This window comes from Euleptes europaea, chromosome 16, assembly GCF_029931775.1.
Source record: "Euleptes europaea isolate rEulEur1 chromosome 16, rEulEur1.hap1, whole genome shotgun sequence".
NCBI classification, from domain to species: Eukaryota; Metazoa; Chordata; class Lepidosauria; order Squamata; family Sphaerodactylidae; genus Euleptes; species Euleptes europaea.
In genome coordinates, this window is record NC_079327.1 from 27,726,161 (window position 1) to 27,741,333 (window position 15,173).

The window sequence follows — 15,173 nt, forward strand, 5'->3', positions numbered from 1 at the left end:
TAGGGTTGCCAACCTCCAGGTGGTAGCTGGGGATCTCCCGCTATTACAACTGAACTCCAGGTGAAAGGAATCAGTTCCCCTGGAGAAAATGGCTGCTTTGGCAATTGGACTCCATGGCATTGAAGTCCCTCCCCTCTCCAAACCCCACCCTCCTGAGGCTCCACACCCAAAATCTCCAGGTATTTCCCAAACCGGAGCTGGCAACCTTAGATGTACCTGATAGTGTTTTTTAAACTGCCTTTTACCTTTTAGAATTAAACAAAGGGAAGCTATAGTTGATTGATGGGGCAGCAGATTGAATATAGAGTAGAAATTCTCCATGGAAATGTGACTTGATAAACCTTGAAAGATATAGCTGTGAAAAAATGGAAGTTTGCCTTCCCACACAGCAATGTTTACTATATTTGTTTTGAAACTAATCAACCCAGCAATCTGAATATGGTATAATAAGTTCTATAGCAAACAATGAAGCATAACACACATTTTTATCAATAACCCCAGAAAATGTTTTGTAGCCCCAGGCTTTCTCGTTAACCACTGGAAGTTTAAAAACATGTACTCCATTAGGAAATATACAGTTAACTTCCCATAAGGACAATTATATTCAGGTTTGCATAATGCTTGCTACCTTAAATATTTTTAAGCTGCTGAATTTATTTGTGTGAGATTTACAAATATATGCCTATTCTGCAATCCTAAGCTGACCTGTACTTAGGGTTGCCAACTGCCAGGTAGTAGCAGGAGATCTCCTGCTAATTCAACTGATCTCCAGCCGAAAGAGATCAGATCACCTGGAGAAAAATGGCCGCTTTGGCAATTGGACTCTATGGCATTGAAGTCCCTCCCCAAACCCCGCCCTCTTCAGGCTCCACCCCCAAAATCTCCCGCCGGTTGTGAAGAGGGACCTGGCAACCCTACCTGTACTTAAGGACAATATTTCTCCTTGGCTGGCTTTCACTTTTATATGTATTTGCCATTCCTTTCTGAGAGATCCACATGCTAGACTTGCCTGGAATATGTTGTAACTTCTCAGCATTTAGTTGCCAATGCAACAGCAATCATGTCTGAGTAACAGTCCTAATATTTCTAGTTGTAGGTAAAACTAAGAAACTGATAGTCAGGCTAGAGGTTGGTATACCTTTTACTAGTACCAACTAAACTGTCACAAAGTAGTGTGTAATTCCTTCTTTCTCAAGCCAAGAGGGGGAAGGGAGGCTGTGAAGGTGCGTGTTTCATTGTAAAGAATTCTGTGAAATTTGAAAGTTTGTTCACTACTTTGTGGTTTTCAGATGGTCCTAACAGGCATAGTCCTGTAATGCTGTTTTAGACCTTATTTCTGCTTGGGCCAGTATTAAGGATATCTGAATATTTCTTACATTTATAATACAAAACTTTCTGGAATGCTATTGATATTGACTAAATAAATGTTTCTAAATAGACAATATGAGGTTATTTTAATGGTTTTGCAGGCATCATTTCCAGGAAACTTGCAGCTGGTTCTGGTATTGCGCCCAACAGGATTCTTCCACAAAACTCTCCTGGATATTGCATTCAGATTACATAGAGATGATTATAAGATGAAGGTACTGGTATTTTTTTTGGACAAACATAAGTGAATACAGATGACTGCTTACCAAGTGGTAAATCATGTTAATGATAATACAGCAGCTTATGGAGCTGGTCCTTTGTAATATTGGACAATTTTATATCAGTGATAGTTCAGATATCAGAAGTAGTTCAGAAGTAGGCAAATGACTTATTAAAATTATCCTTGCCGTTGGTATGTCAACTATTAATGATGCCATAATGGGTTTGCTGCCTTGTAACTGGTCACCTGTTGCCATCCACTGTCATCATCTACTTTTCATGTTAACAGAGATTATTTATATTTACAATCACTTGTGTTTTCCTTATATGTTACTGTATGTTATTATACAGAGATGTAAAGACAACCACAGATGACAAATGATGTAAATGACAACCACAGGGGGGTTGGTATACTGGGCAAGGCTCTAAGGAAGAATATTAGTTTGTAAATTTTAAGAAGCATAGAAAACAATCTGAAGTGGCCTTACAAGCATAAAGCATGCACATTGCCCTTCTGGAGAACCCACATAATGTTGAACATCTTCCTTTTGGAAAATGAGGGGGCGACAAATAGCCCTGAACAGCATATAGAATGTGGAAGTATTCAAACTATTATAAATTGTTAAATTCGGCAACTGCTTTGACACTATCAATCTTCCCTGCAGGCGAGATGGATTGGAATTTGTTAGAACTGGAAAAAAGTGTTATCTCTCATCCTAACCAAGTGCATGTAATCTTCTATTATTCTTTAAGCTGCAAAAAGGACAGTGCCCCCAGGTTGTAAAATTCTGGAATGGGGGTTAAAATTAGGATCATCAGATACATGCAATAAGACACATATTTTTAAAGCCAATTTCCCTACTCTCAAAGTTTCCCAAGCAGCAAGTGGAAGGAAAAATGAAAATACTCTCTTTCTACATTATGGCTGCACTCCAAACGACACTTTTTGGGGAGTAACACACATCGGATATTATGATACTTTTGAGCAGACCTGCTTTGTCATGTTATGTTGTGGGGGAAGAATTTCCTAAATGTGTATTTAGAACCCAGCTCATGGGTTCTCAACATGTATAACTTACATTACTATAATTATTATTCATTAAAGTCTAAATTTATCTTTGCTGGTTGTCATAATTGTTGACAGCTAAATCTCTCTGTACTTGATTGCATATCAAATGCAGTCAGATGTAAAATGCGTAGTTAGCTACCTAAGACATGACAGCTATACTTGAGTCTATTTTTTTAAAGGCAATTTTACCTGAGATGTAAGTTATGCTTTCAGAATCTGGATTTAAGATTATATGTTAAAAACATGCAGTTTGGCTTGTCACACTAATTTTGTTTTCAAATTATAAGCTCCCATTTGTCTTTTTATTTCATTGGTTGTCTTATTTGGAAAATGACAGCGCAATAGCCACACTTACCCCAAACATATTTATGATATTTATAAGGTCAGAACCAATAGTTTTGGATCCAGCAGCATTCTAGAGTGAACAGAATTCCCTTTTGCACACTTAGAGGAAGGGGGGTTGTGACTGGTTCCTACTGATTCTCCCACACTCCAGTATTAGCTCCTAAATGCAGTATTAAATGCCATCAAGAAGGTCCCCTGCCTTTCCAAAGAGCTCAGGGAGACACAACAGAAAAGCAAGGGACTTCTGCAAGCAGATCTTTGCTCACAGATCTTGAGTTCCAGGCTGTTGAATGCTGCCATTTTAATCTTGGCCTACAGAGTGGGAGGTGACCAGGCAGGGTGGGGAGGGACTGCATGATTTTCAACAGCTGTTGCTGAACATCAGCTGAGGAAGGCATGAGGGCCTGGTGCATCTTCTTTGCCTGCAAATTGATTTGTAACGACTTATACAGACATGAAATGATGATATGAATCGGGTCCTTCTAGCAACTAATGCACACCCGCACTTCTTTTGGCCTCTAGAGTCTCAGTGGCTACTCCAGATTAATGCCGCTATCTCCCACCTTCTGTTATTGCTTAATGACAATAGATAAGAAGTGCAGCATTGGCTGCCCCTACCATGTGGAGTAGAGTTGCCCGGTCCCTCTTCGCCACCCGCAGGAGGTTTTTGGGGTGGAGCCTGAGGAGGGCGGGATTTGGGGAGGTTAGGGACTTCAGTGCCGCTGAGTCCAATTGCCAAAGCGGCCATTTTCTCCAGGTGAACATCCCTTCTTTATCAGCTGGAGATCGGTTGTAATAGCAGATCTCCAGCTAGTACCTGGAGGTTGGAAACCCCAATATGGGGAGCGATTGTAAAACATTAATATTATATATTTGATGCTCTGTTGATTAAGTACTTATCTTTGTAGCCGTCCCTTCTGTTGCCATATGACTGAAGCTCAATAAAGAGAGATTGCATATTTTGTCACTCTTGAAAGTGGTATCTTAATTTTTATCTTTTCCATGATGATATTTTCCGTGTTGTTAGATCATAATGCTGAGCTCACTAACAGAATTAAATAGCTACATTGACAAAACACAGCTTACAGAGGATCTTGGTGGCACGCTGGATTATTGCCACAACAGGTGGCTGTCTCATCGCACTGTAAGTAATTCTTTTCCTAACTACTCTGGATCAATGGGCCCTTCTGTTGTATACCCAGTTACTAACCAGCTTGGGCAGATGAATGCAAATTGAAATAGCATGTATGAGAAAATGTCTCAGAGGAACTTAGTCATCTCAGAAAAGCATCATGAGTAATGAATCTGGGAGTGGTGACTTCAGAGCTTAGATATCTACAGCATGTCATTAATGGGCTTTTCTGTGATGTCTTCTGAGAGAGGGAGAATACAACAGTTGGACTGTATTTTTTTTAAGTTTTGTACCGAAGATGGTGAAAGTATTTTTATTTACACATTTTCATGTGTACTTTAAAGCAGACTCTTTTTTTGATCTCGTATGTCATGTTTGTAAGATGTATTTTTAAGCCATGTGTATGAATTTAAATTCATTTGACTATGAGTTTTAAGTGACTTGTGGTGTTTTCATATTCCAAAAGGCTATAGAAAACTTTGCTCTGATGGTTAAGCAAACAGCTCAAGCGCTTCGGTCCTTTGGAACTGAGCTGGCAGAAGCAGATCTACCTAATGATGTACAGTCCACCACTTCCCTCCTTACATTACACACTGAAAGAAAGGACAGAATGAAGGTATGTTAGTTTTGTGCTGTATGTGGAGTAGCTTTCATTAGCAATGTACATCAGAGTATTGAGAGGGTCCCACAGTAAAATAATAGCTTCGGTACCTTTCTGCATTCAGGCATCCTAACAGACAGAGCTTTGTCCATGACTGGAACTAACATAGCTTGCTGCTATGCCTGTACCCTGGCCTCACTCCCTTCACATGGGGAGTGTGATTGAAGGCTTCCAATTTTGAGAAAACTTGATACGAATTCCAGTTGCCTTTGACATCAGAATGCATTTTCCTGAGCAAATTAGAGTTTGATTTTTGAATTCAGACCTACCAGGGCGGATCCTATGACTCTCTTCTACCATGCCTACCATGACTTTCTTCAACAAAGAGAGACTTTTCGATCAAAAAAGTCATTCTTCACTGGAAGAAGTATTTTTCCCTTGAAGGAAGACTGAACAGAAGGCAGTCAATTCAATTCAATTCAACAGAAAGTCGTCATCAGATCCAACCCTCAATGTATAAAACCTCTGAGCCTTTTCAGATTTTGAAATCTAGAAAAATCATGACGATATGAGTTTGCCAGTTTTGTAAGAAGTTTGTCTGTGTTATAATATCTCTCGCCACATTTATTTTCATCTTACCCTTTCCCCACAAAATTTCTGTCAAAACAGTCTGGTTTGGAAAAGCAGGGAGCAAGGGTTTTAAGTCTTTGCCAGGGGTTTAAGTCTTTGAGGTGATGCCCCCTGGCATCCAAAAGAGATTCTGATGTCTTGAGCCACTAAAGGTCTGGAATCTCTGAAGACCCTGGTGTGTGCCAGGGCACCAGTGGCCATAGCTGCCACTCAGGCTCTTCCTACTCAGCCCCACTCACAAAAACAGCTAGTGGGAGCAAGGCAGAGATTAGGCTCTCCCTTTCCTTTAGTAAAACGTGATTTCTATGACTTAGAAAATACTGTCATGAACTACTCTTCTCTAATCCCAAATTTCACAGAATGGTCAAGGCTAAATCCTAATCAAAATACATCTGAACTGTGACCTTTTGCATTTTCCACAGGAGGATCTCAGGGTAGCATTAAGACAAGGTGATGACATTCTCAAAAGTATTAAAAAACCAGTTCTTGATAACCCAGAGTACACAATGAATCAGGATCAACTTGAAAATCAAATCACTGTGGAAAGGTGAGGTAAATCTACTATTTACAGTACAGATAATATTGTACACCTCCCCTAAAAATAAAACCTAACGTTACCATGTAGCAATGAGGTGAGCTGGTATATTCCCATTTTGGTACCCTCTGGAAAGTTTAATCTGTTTAACCTTGATGCTTCCCTCTAGGCAAAACAAGCAGAATTCTAGGTCCAGACTGTACACTGCTGCTGCACATAATGACATAAGATTAAGGGTTGACTTAATAATGACAATGAATAATAAAAGATGAACAGTGCCAGTATCAACACAGTGACCACATCTGCAGCTGTACTAGTCTGCAAGGAAAATCCTATAGCTCCTTCATTTAACTATGGGAAGTATCCATTGATAGGAATCAGCTTGCATGCCTTGGGCACTGAATGTCTTTACCAGTCTATTACATTTTTAACCTACATACCAGTCCTCACAGTTATTTGTGGACCCAGACCCAAAGGATAAGGGGTGAGGTGAACAGACCGCAGATGGAGTTGAAATGGCCATAACTTTAAAGACTGTTAGAGCTTTGGCACAATATAGGGCATTGGCTGACCTGCCTGCCAGCTGATGGACACACAATACCTCCAACCTACCTTCTAGGGAATACTGCGGGATGGTAGGACATGGGATTCCACATGGGTACAAGCACCTGTGTCATTTCCTTTGTCACTTGAGAGTGATGCCCCGAGTTAGGCCCGTCCCCAGGAAGCCCTCACCCCAAATCTCTTAATAGATTCCCCAAAGGTAGGGAAACAGGTATGCAGGTTGTGCTCATCTTCGTGGCTTCTGTGCAATCCCACATTGGGACTGTGCATGTGCAGGCCAGCCATGGAAAAGATTTCCAAACTAGGAACAGACTAGGAGCGCCCCTCATCCCTCTAGCAGTTAACCATTCCTTCACTGCCAAATCTTGTACCTCTAGGTGGGAAAGAGGTTCAGCTGAGGCTGTAACAGGTTTTAGACCCTGCTTCTTGTGCTGTTGATTATGTTTTGGCCACGGTTTGGGACTCAAACTCTCTAAACTTCCCCCTTATTGAATTTGTAAGGATGTGTAAAACAGAGGTATAACCCCTCGTCCCCTGGTGCCTCATTTATAATGGGGCTGTTTAGTATGCAACACGTCCAACTGTGGAATGAGGATATTGCGGGTTCTCACCTATAACCCCTTTATTCATGAAGTTTCATAAGATTAGGGTGTCTGATGTCCTGGGCAGGATTCCCTACCAGGGATTGTCTCTCAATCCTCATGTCTCACAGTGTTATCCTTACACTTGCTGCCTTACACTTGTTTTGATGCCAAATATCTGTGCACTCCTTACATTTCTCTAATGTGACTTTCTTGGGTTTTGGTCTGCTAGGGACCCAACACTACTTTGTTTTGGACTCTCAGGCTCCAAGACTCCAACCCATCCTTGTGGATTGGTAGAAGTTATCACACTCTGTCTTGAGTACACGGCTGTTCAATGCCACTTTACACATCACGGATGTCTCCAACACAGTGCTGTTTTTTCTTTGTCACGTTCCTGTATATATTTCAGTTACTGCATATATTTCAGTTACAACACTTGAAGAGAGCTCCTGGATCCTTTATAAGACAGTTCAGGGTGAATATCAATATGGGATGCTGAGCAACTATTGGGAAGGCTGTCATCTATGGTCTCTTCCATTGAGAGCTTCACACCCGCCTCCTTAACTCAATGAACTTGCTAATCTCCGAATGTGGGACTGCACAGAAGCCACGTAGATGAAAACAGAGTTGCACTTACCTGTGGCTGCTGTTCATCGAGTGGTCTTCTGTGCAGGCATACATCCCTCCCTCCTGCTCTGCTGTGAACTCTCTGAAACCTTAGTTGGGGTCTCCAGCAGGATGGGAAGAACCAAGGAAGTAGCACCCCTCTTCCTGGTCAGGTGACCATTTTTGACAGTTAACTGCCAGAGGGAGGAGAGGCACTCCTAGTCTGCTAGAAAGCTTTGGAAATCTTTTCCGCAGCTGGCCTGCGCATGCGCAGTCCCAATGTGTGCCTGCACAGAAGCCCACTCAATGAATAACAGTTACAGGTAAGTACAACCCTGTTTTCTCCCCTGAAATGGATCTGGCCCAGTGTAGACACCCCCAAGACACAGTTGTGACAATGCAAGCAAAGAAGAAAGAACGCTGCACCAGAAAACCCGTCACCTAAGGCCATTAACGCATGGGTGCTTTCTCCCTCTTCTCCCGGGAATGCAGCGAATTGGCAAGGCCCCCACGCACGTGCTTTCCACAAGCACGCATTGACCCCTCTGCCTTTCGCTACATTCCCAGGAGAACTAATTCCTCTGTTATTGTGACTTAAATGAAAGTCGCGCAACAGAGGAAGGAGCTCACCCATGCGTGCCGGGCGCCCTGATCGACTCCCCACCGGGAGACTTCTGGGCCCCGGCAGCGGCGGCTCCTTTCCCTGCCGGGAGGAAGGCACTACCCGGCCCCGGTGGGGAGAGCAGCAGCGGCGGCACCTGTTCCTACCTCACCCCACCCCTGCCTCTCCCCCTCTCCCTGCACTGCCCCCCCCCCCCGCCGGCGTTTGAAGCTCATCTCCGAGCAGCCTGCCCGGTGGAGGTTTGTGGCGGCGGGAAGTGCACGAACCTGGCGCGCTGGAAGGGGCTGCCGCCGCTTCCCCTCTGACAGCGTGGATCCAGGCAGCAGGCTGCTTGAAGGTGAGCTTCAAACGCCGGCCGGGGGGGGAGGGGGGGAGAGGGGGGTGGGGGGAGGAAAAGGTGCCGCCGCTGCTTTCCTGGCCAGGGCCGGGCAGTGACTTCTACCTGGCGGGGAAAGCAGCCGAATTTGTTTGCCCCTGTTTTATGTCCCCGTGCATTCAATTTTTTGAATGCGGGAACATAAAACGTGATACACCAGGGACAAATAAATTCGATTATGGCCATGCGTTAATGGCCTAAATGAACCCATGTATACTGTAGACAGAGGCGTGGGATAGGGAAAAGCTGGAGGCCAACTGTGGCCAATGGCACGGCACCTCTTACCCTGGCCAAGCAAACCAGAGGGAGGATTCCCTCCCCAAGGTCTGCTGCTGGAGCTCCAATCCCGGCCAGGCCAGCACCAGATTGGCTGGCTGAGGAGATGAGGCATCAAGGGCCTGTGCCCCATTGTAGAGGCTCTCTGGAAGACCCCCTGTCATGGCGCTAGCCATGGCAGGCTTCTAACCACAGCTTTCTTTCCCCCCCCCCAACCCCTTGTGGGCCACAAAGTCTGGGGCTGTTGCTTTGACTTTTCCAGTTGTACATCAGTGCCTGAAGCTGTCTTACAATGATCCAAATCATTGCTGTGTCCAGGTCGGTATTGTCTACCATGACTGGTGGTGTCTCTTGAGTCTCAGCTAGAGGTCTTTCACATCATTGGAGATCCTGGGATTGAACCTGAGACCTTCTTTACGCTTTACCAGAGTCATCACCCCTCTCCAAACCTAGAGCTGCTGTGAACTTTCCTCTAAAATACTATTGAGTAAGGAAGTTCTCCCTGGCATGGTCCAGGAGTTGGTTCTGTTGTCCTGTTCTTTGTCTTTAACTGGCCGAATATCAAACGTGTATATTAAAATGATCTGGCGTATTCTGAGTTGGATCAGTGGTCCATCTGGCCCAATATAGTCTAGTATGTTATGATCACAGGGGTGTTGCCCTTCCACCTGAACTGGAAATAAAATGGTTCGGAATAATAATAATTAATTACTATACATATGGTATCATGTAAAAATATAAATATTTAAGACATAACCTTACAAAATGGTTAAAAGACACATAGAATAGTGTTACGAGTTAATACATCCCTCTATTTAACTGATTTGCGGCGTTCCATAGCAATCTTTAAACATCGTACTACCTTCTCCAAAACACGGGGCGAACAGTTGTTCAATAGAAGGGAAGCATTACCGGAATCAAAAGCATTCAGTCTCTTTATCTGCAAAGGGCTTAGTAGTTCGTTATGAATATCTGTGTAGAAACTGCAGTAAAATAAAACATGGACAACTGTTTCAACACAATTACTACCACAGGGACAGAGTCTATCTGATTGGGGGATTTTACTAAATCTTCCGTCACGTAACGCAGATGGCAAAACATTAAACCTAGCTAGGGAAATGGCTCTGCGATGGGATGGATCTTACATGTGAGATAAGTATGAGGAGGGCTGCTAGACATCAAAAGGTATCCCTAAGTTTAGCGGCGAGCAGGTTTTATTAGCAGAGCAGCCTTATATAGGGCTGCTAATAGTCACTTAGGAAGGCACTGCAAACCACCTCTGTTAGTCTCTTGCCATGAAAACCCCAAAAGGGGTCGCCATAAGTCGAGTGCGACTTGACAGCACTTTACACACACACAATAGTCACTTCAGGAGCCCCGTGGCGAAGGATGGTAAGCTGCAGTACTGCGGTCCAATCTCTGCTCACGACCTGAGTTCGATCCCAACAGAAGTTGGTTTCAGGTAGCCGGCTCAAGGTTGACTCAGCCTTCCATCCTTCCGAGGTCGGTCAAATGAGTACCCAGTTTGCTGGGGTTAAAGGGAAGATGACTGGGGAAGGCACTGGCAAACCACCCCATAAAAACAACTTCTGCCTAGTAAACGTCGGGATATGACGTCACCCCATGGGTCAGGAATGACCCGGTGCTTGCACAGGGGACCTTTACCTTTTACCTTAATAGTCACTTATTCCTATTTTTCTTGCAAGTCATACACATTTATTTCCATTTAAATGATGAATTTGGTTCCAAAATGGAGAACAGTCTATTTTACATACAGTGTGCTGAATATGTCTTTTGTCTTGTATTTATTCTCTTTGTAGGCTTCTAGCTCAGCTAGATGAAACAGAAACAGCCTTTGATGATTTCTGGTCTAAACACCAACAGAAACTTGAGCAGTGCTTACAACTTCGGCATTTCGAATTGCATTACAAGGAGGTAACCTTTTTTTCAATATGTATGATCCTTTAGTCTTATGAACTGCAGCACTTTTGCTTGTTGAATTTCTTGTTCTTTTCTCCTCTGCCATTCCATTTTAATTCACTTTGCCCGATGTAGTGTTGTGAAAAAGATGTTATCAGTTATGGAATGAATCCAGAGGTTTCTTTCCACCAGCAGAAGAGAGAGCAAGGGTTGCTGATTAATTCCTCCAACAACAGACGCACACACACACCGTGTTGAAAATCCCCTGTTCCCTAGGAAAAGCAATTTGGAGACTTCAGTGAACTTCAGTAGGAAAAGAGGAATGCCCATGCTGGCTGACAGAACTGAGTTTCACTAGCAGAAAATATCCTGTGATTCACATTTGTGGTCATATAAAGTGTGCCAAAGGAGTAAACAGCAAGGGATAATGTATATTGCATAAAATTAATAAAAATAATAAACATCTAGCAAGTAAATAAAAGTTATTGACTGATGAAATACAATCCAAAACATACAGGTAAAATCTTGATATCTAAAGACTGCTGAAATAATCCTTTCCAGAACTAGCTGAGCTGAATCTCTTCTCAAACGTTCAGAAGACCGAGTCTGTGATTAGTTTTGTTTTATTAATCCTGAGAAAATTCCAGTGGGCACTCCTGATAGATGTTTTATTCTATTATTTATCATTATTATTTCATTTAGACAACTGATATACTGCCTCTCCATAGACCTGCTGGAGCCATCTCACAAAATAAAATGTTAACAATAAAATGGTACAACTGCGGCATAAAAACTAGCCATTAAAGATTAGCATAAAAACAGCAATGGTCTTGAAACAATATAAAACAACAGTCAGCAGCTTAAAATGATGTTCATAGGAAGTCCTCAGGCTAGAAGCAGACCATAAAAACTGTTTAAAAATACTGTCAGTTAAAAACCTGGGTAAAAATAAATGTTTTGGCCTGGCACCTTAAGGAACGAATTAAGATAGGCATAAGAACTGCGCAGAATGGTCTTTTATTTGTCTCCCTTGTCACTGGAGTATGCTCTAGGCTACTACTACTAAGTGTCAGGGGACTGTGTACTATGTTCACACTTCTTAGAACAGTGTTTGAGAAGTCTGCCAGTTTTGGTTTATTGACTAACACAACTAGGATCTTCTTATTTAATTAGTGATTCATGATGACACAAGGAACCTTTTGTTCTGTCATAACTGTGTTTTATCAGGATTTTATTTATATTTACCTGTCTTTCATTTTAGGTTAAAGCAGCACTAAATATTGCATCTGAGAGGCTGTCTAGTTTCACAGAAGTGGGAAATAGTTGTTCGCACGTGGAACACATTCTTAAAGAACTTTCCCTCTTTGAAGAAAAGTTGCATGTAAGCATTTTAAGTTTCTGCCTAGCACATATTTTTCACACAGCCGCGTTTAGAAAAAGATACTGTTATAACTTACGCTTTCCTGTCTTACCAATCATCAGTGACTTTTTTCCTTAGGATATTCTAGAAAAGGCGAATGTGCTGATTTCAGAAGGTGGACAGCTAATACAGAATAGTCATTATGCTATGGACTCTATTCTCCCAAAGTGCAATGAACTTCAGCATCACTGTGAAAAACTTAAGGTTGAAAGTAATGACAAAAGGATTTTCCTGAACCAGTCACATGATTTACATAGCCAGTTGGAGAAGGTAAATCTAGCCTTACTGTTTCTTATTTGCTAATAAAGTTGCAGGTGTGTGGTATATCTACCTGGAGCTATCATTATTGCTTATTGTTAGGGGCTGAAAAGAACCTATAAGAATGGGCTGAGAAATCTAACCAAAAGATGACACAAAATTATTGATCAGAGTCCGGCCAACATCATTCAGTTCCCAGAAGGCTGCTTGAAGATAAAAAATCCTACTATTTCTTATGATGTAGCTAAATTTTGGTGGAAGGCCATTATTAAAAAGGAATGATCAAAACAAAAAGGGTTATACTATTAGTGACATCTCAGATGACGAGTGAAGGGTGAAGCAATGCACAATGTACAATGTTTGTCTGGTACCCTGTCATGTTGATGGTGTGTTTGATCAGTTTGTTTCTGGTTGTTCTGCTGTATTTTTGTTTTCCCTTTTTCCTGTTGTTTTTACGGGTGTTTTATGGGTACTCGCACTGCTCTGCTGTTTTGTGCTGGCCAATGGCCGTAACAATCAAATGAAAGTTCCCAGAAGGCTGTCCAGACAGACAAGGCAGTTATGAAGAGAGGAGCAGAAACCAGGACCAGTATTGCCAAGAAATCAGGAACACGATTATGAATCAAGGAGGGTCAACGAAGATCAGAGTCAGTTTCTGCCAATTGTGCCTTTCCAGGCCCTTCTGATACCTCAGAATTCTCACATTTGTTTAAGGGCACAAGAACTTATTCCGGTCAGGCTCATAAGTAAATACCCTTGTTTTGAATATATGGCTAAAGCTCTTCATTTAAGGGCATATACTGAGATGTGTTCTTCCTGCCTCCTTTGTAGACCATGAAGTGGTGCGATGAAGGAATTTACCTGCTGGCTTCACAGCTTGTAGATAAATGCCAATCCCAAGATGGAGCAGAATCAGCTTTACAGGAGATAGAGAAATTTTTGGACACTGGTGCAGGCAATAAGCTCAAGGAGCTGAATTACTTATACAAAGAACATGAAGCCATCCTTACCCAAGAATTAATGGTAATATTAGTGTATTGATACCATGGTTCAATAATGATCTTTGATATTCATGACCATAGACGTGGAGTGGGGGACTTCAGAAACCCAGTCAGCATCTTATTCTGATTAAGAATTTTATTCTGTGAAATACTGGCATTTCAGATTAGAAAAAAATGTGTATTTTTAAAGCTCAGCATGTTCTTTCTCTGAGGCATTTTGAAGAATGCTATCATCTCGAGTGGATAAATAGACATGCCACTGAAACTTTTTTGCAGTAAACAAATGGACTCATGGCCTATGTTGACATTTTTGTAATGGTGATAAAACTTTGGGTCCTTCTACAGGAGCATGTGCAAAAAGTATTTCAGAAGCAGGAGAGCATGGAAGAAATGTTTCACAAGAGACAAGTCAGTCTTAAGAAACTGGCTGCTAAGCAAATGCGCCCAGTTCAGCCAGTGGCACCCAGGCCAGAAGCCTTGGTAAAATCACAGTGTACATCTTCAGGTAAGAAAATGAAGCGGCCTTACAATCCGAGTTTATCTGAAAACAAATGATAATTTAGCTTGTGGGTTTGGCTGTAAACATGAGCTAAGTAAGACGTGTCCCAGTTTCAGCTGTTGGATTCTGTTTCATGTGCCAGGTCTTCAAAGAGAACCTGAAGACTCATCCAGCCCAGAAAATCACATGATCCGGAGAGGGAACTACAGAAGAGCCAAGGTGTGTGGTTAAGTATTATTGTTCATCTTTGGTCTCGTGCAGCCCCACATTGTTCAAGACTTTCTATTCCTTGGCTCCACCATTAACCAAAAGGGAGACTGCAGCCAAGAAATCAGAAGGAGATTGAGACTAGGAAGGGCAGCCATGAAGGAGCTAGAAAAGATTTTGAAGTGTAAGGATGTGTCACTAGCCATCAAGACTAGATTAATTCATGCCATCGTATTTCCTATTACTATGTATGGGTGTGAAAGCTGGACAGTGAAGAAAGCTAATAGGAAGAAAATCGATTCCTTTGAAATGTGGTGTTGGAAGAGAGTGTTATAGATACCGTGGACCGCCAAAAAAACAAATCAGTGGGTTATAGATCAAATCAAGCCTGAACTGACCCTAGAAGCGAAAATGACTAAACTGAGGCTATCGTATTTTGGTCACATCATGAGACGACAAAAGTCACTGGAAAAGTTGAGGGCAGCAGGAAAAAAGGAAGACCCAACAAGAGATGGACTGACTCAATAAAGGAAGCCACAGCCCTCAATTTGCAAGATCTGAGCAAGGCTGTCAAAGATAGGACATTCTGGAGGACTTTGATTCATAGGGCCGCCATGAGTCGGAAGCGACTTGACGGCACTTAACACACACACAACATACAGCCCCACATTGGGACTGTGCCCCCAGTATTGCTTTAGCTAGACTTTTTGTTCCAGTGGCAGGCCTGCGCACAGGCGCAAACCCAGTGCGTGTCCGCATTCAATGAACAACAGTTTCAGGAAAGTGCCACTCTTGTGGTTTTTTTACTTTCCAATTCTTCTTTGCTTTTGTTTTGGTTTTTTTTAATATATGCTTATGGAAACAGGATAGATTTTATGCCATCGTTGTGTATGGCTTTTGGGGCATGTATACGTGCATGTATATGTGAGGAGCCCCATGGC

General features: G+C 42.4%; 2 protein-coding genes across 3 annotated transcripts in view; one reads left to right on the plus strand and one right to left on the minus strand.

Annotated features, from left to right (window-relative positions):
* The window catches only part of PCID2 (PCI domain containing 2), a 279,698-nt gene that overhangs the window by 160,640 nt on the left and 103,885 nt on the right, over positions 1-15,173 (minus strand). The gene's annotated exons all lie outside the window — the stretch shown is intronic.
* Positions 1-15,173, plus strand: part of MCF2L (MCF.2 cell line derived transforming sequence like) — a 130,721-nt gene that overhangs the window by 86,161 nt on the left and 29,387 nt on the right. For both annotated transcript variants that reach the window (XM_056862003.1, XM_056862004.1), the window contains exons 5-14: positions 1,470-1,583; positions 4,029-4,145; positions 4,600-4,749; positions 5,787-5,911; positions 10,748-10,862; positions 12,109-12,228; positions 12,346-12,537; positions 13,357-13,548; positions 13,872-14,031; positions 14,168-14,244. In XM_056862003.1, coding sequence (XP_056717981.1) covers positions 1,470-1,583; positions 4,029-4,145; positions 4,600-4,749; positions 5,787-5,911; positions 10,748-10,862; positions 12,109-12,228; positions 12,346-12,537; positions 13,357-13,548; positions 13,872-14,031; positions 14,168-14,244 — 1,362 coding nt within the window. The remainder of the gene's footprint in view (positions 1-1,469; positions 1,584-4,028; positions 4,146-4,599; positions 4,750-5,786; positions 5,912-10,747; positions 10,863-12,108; positions 12,229-12,345; positions 12,538-13,356; positions 13,549-13,871; positions 14,032-14,167; positions 14,245-15,173) is intronic.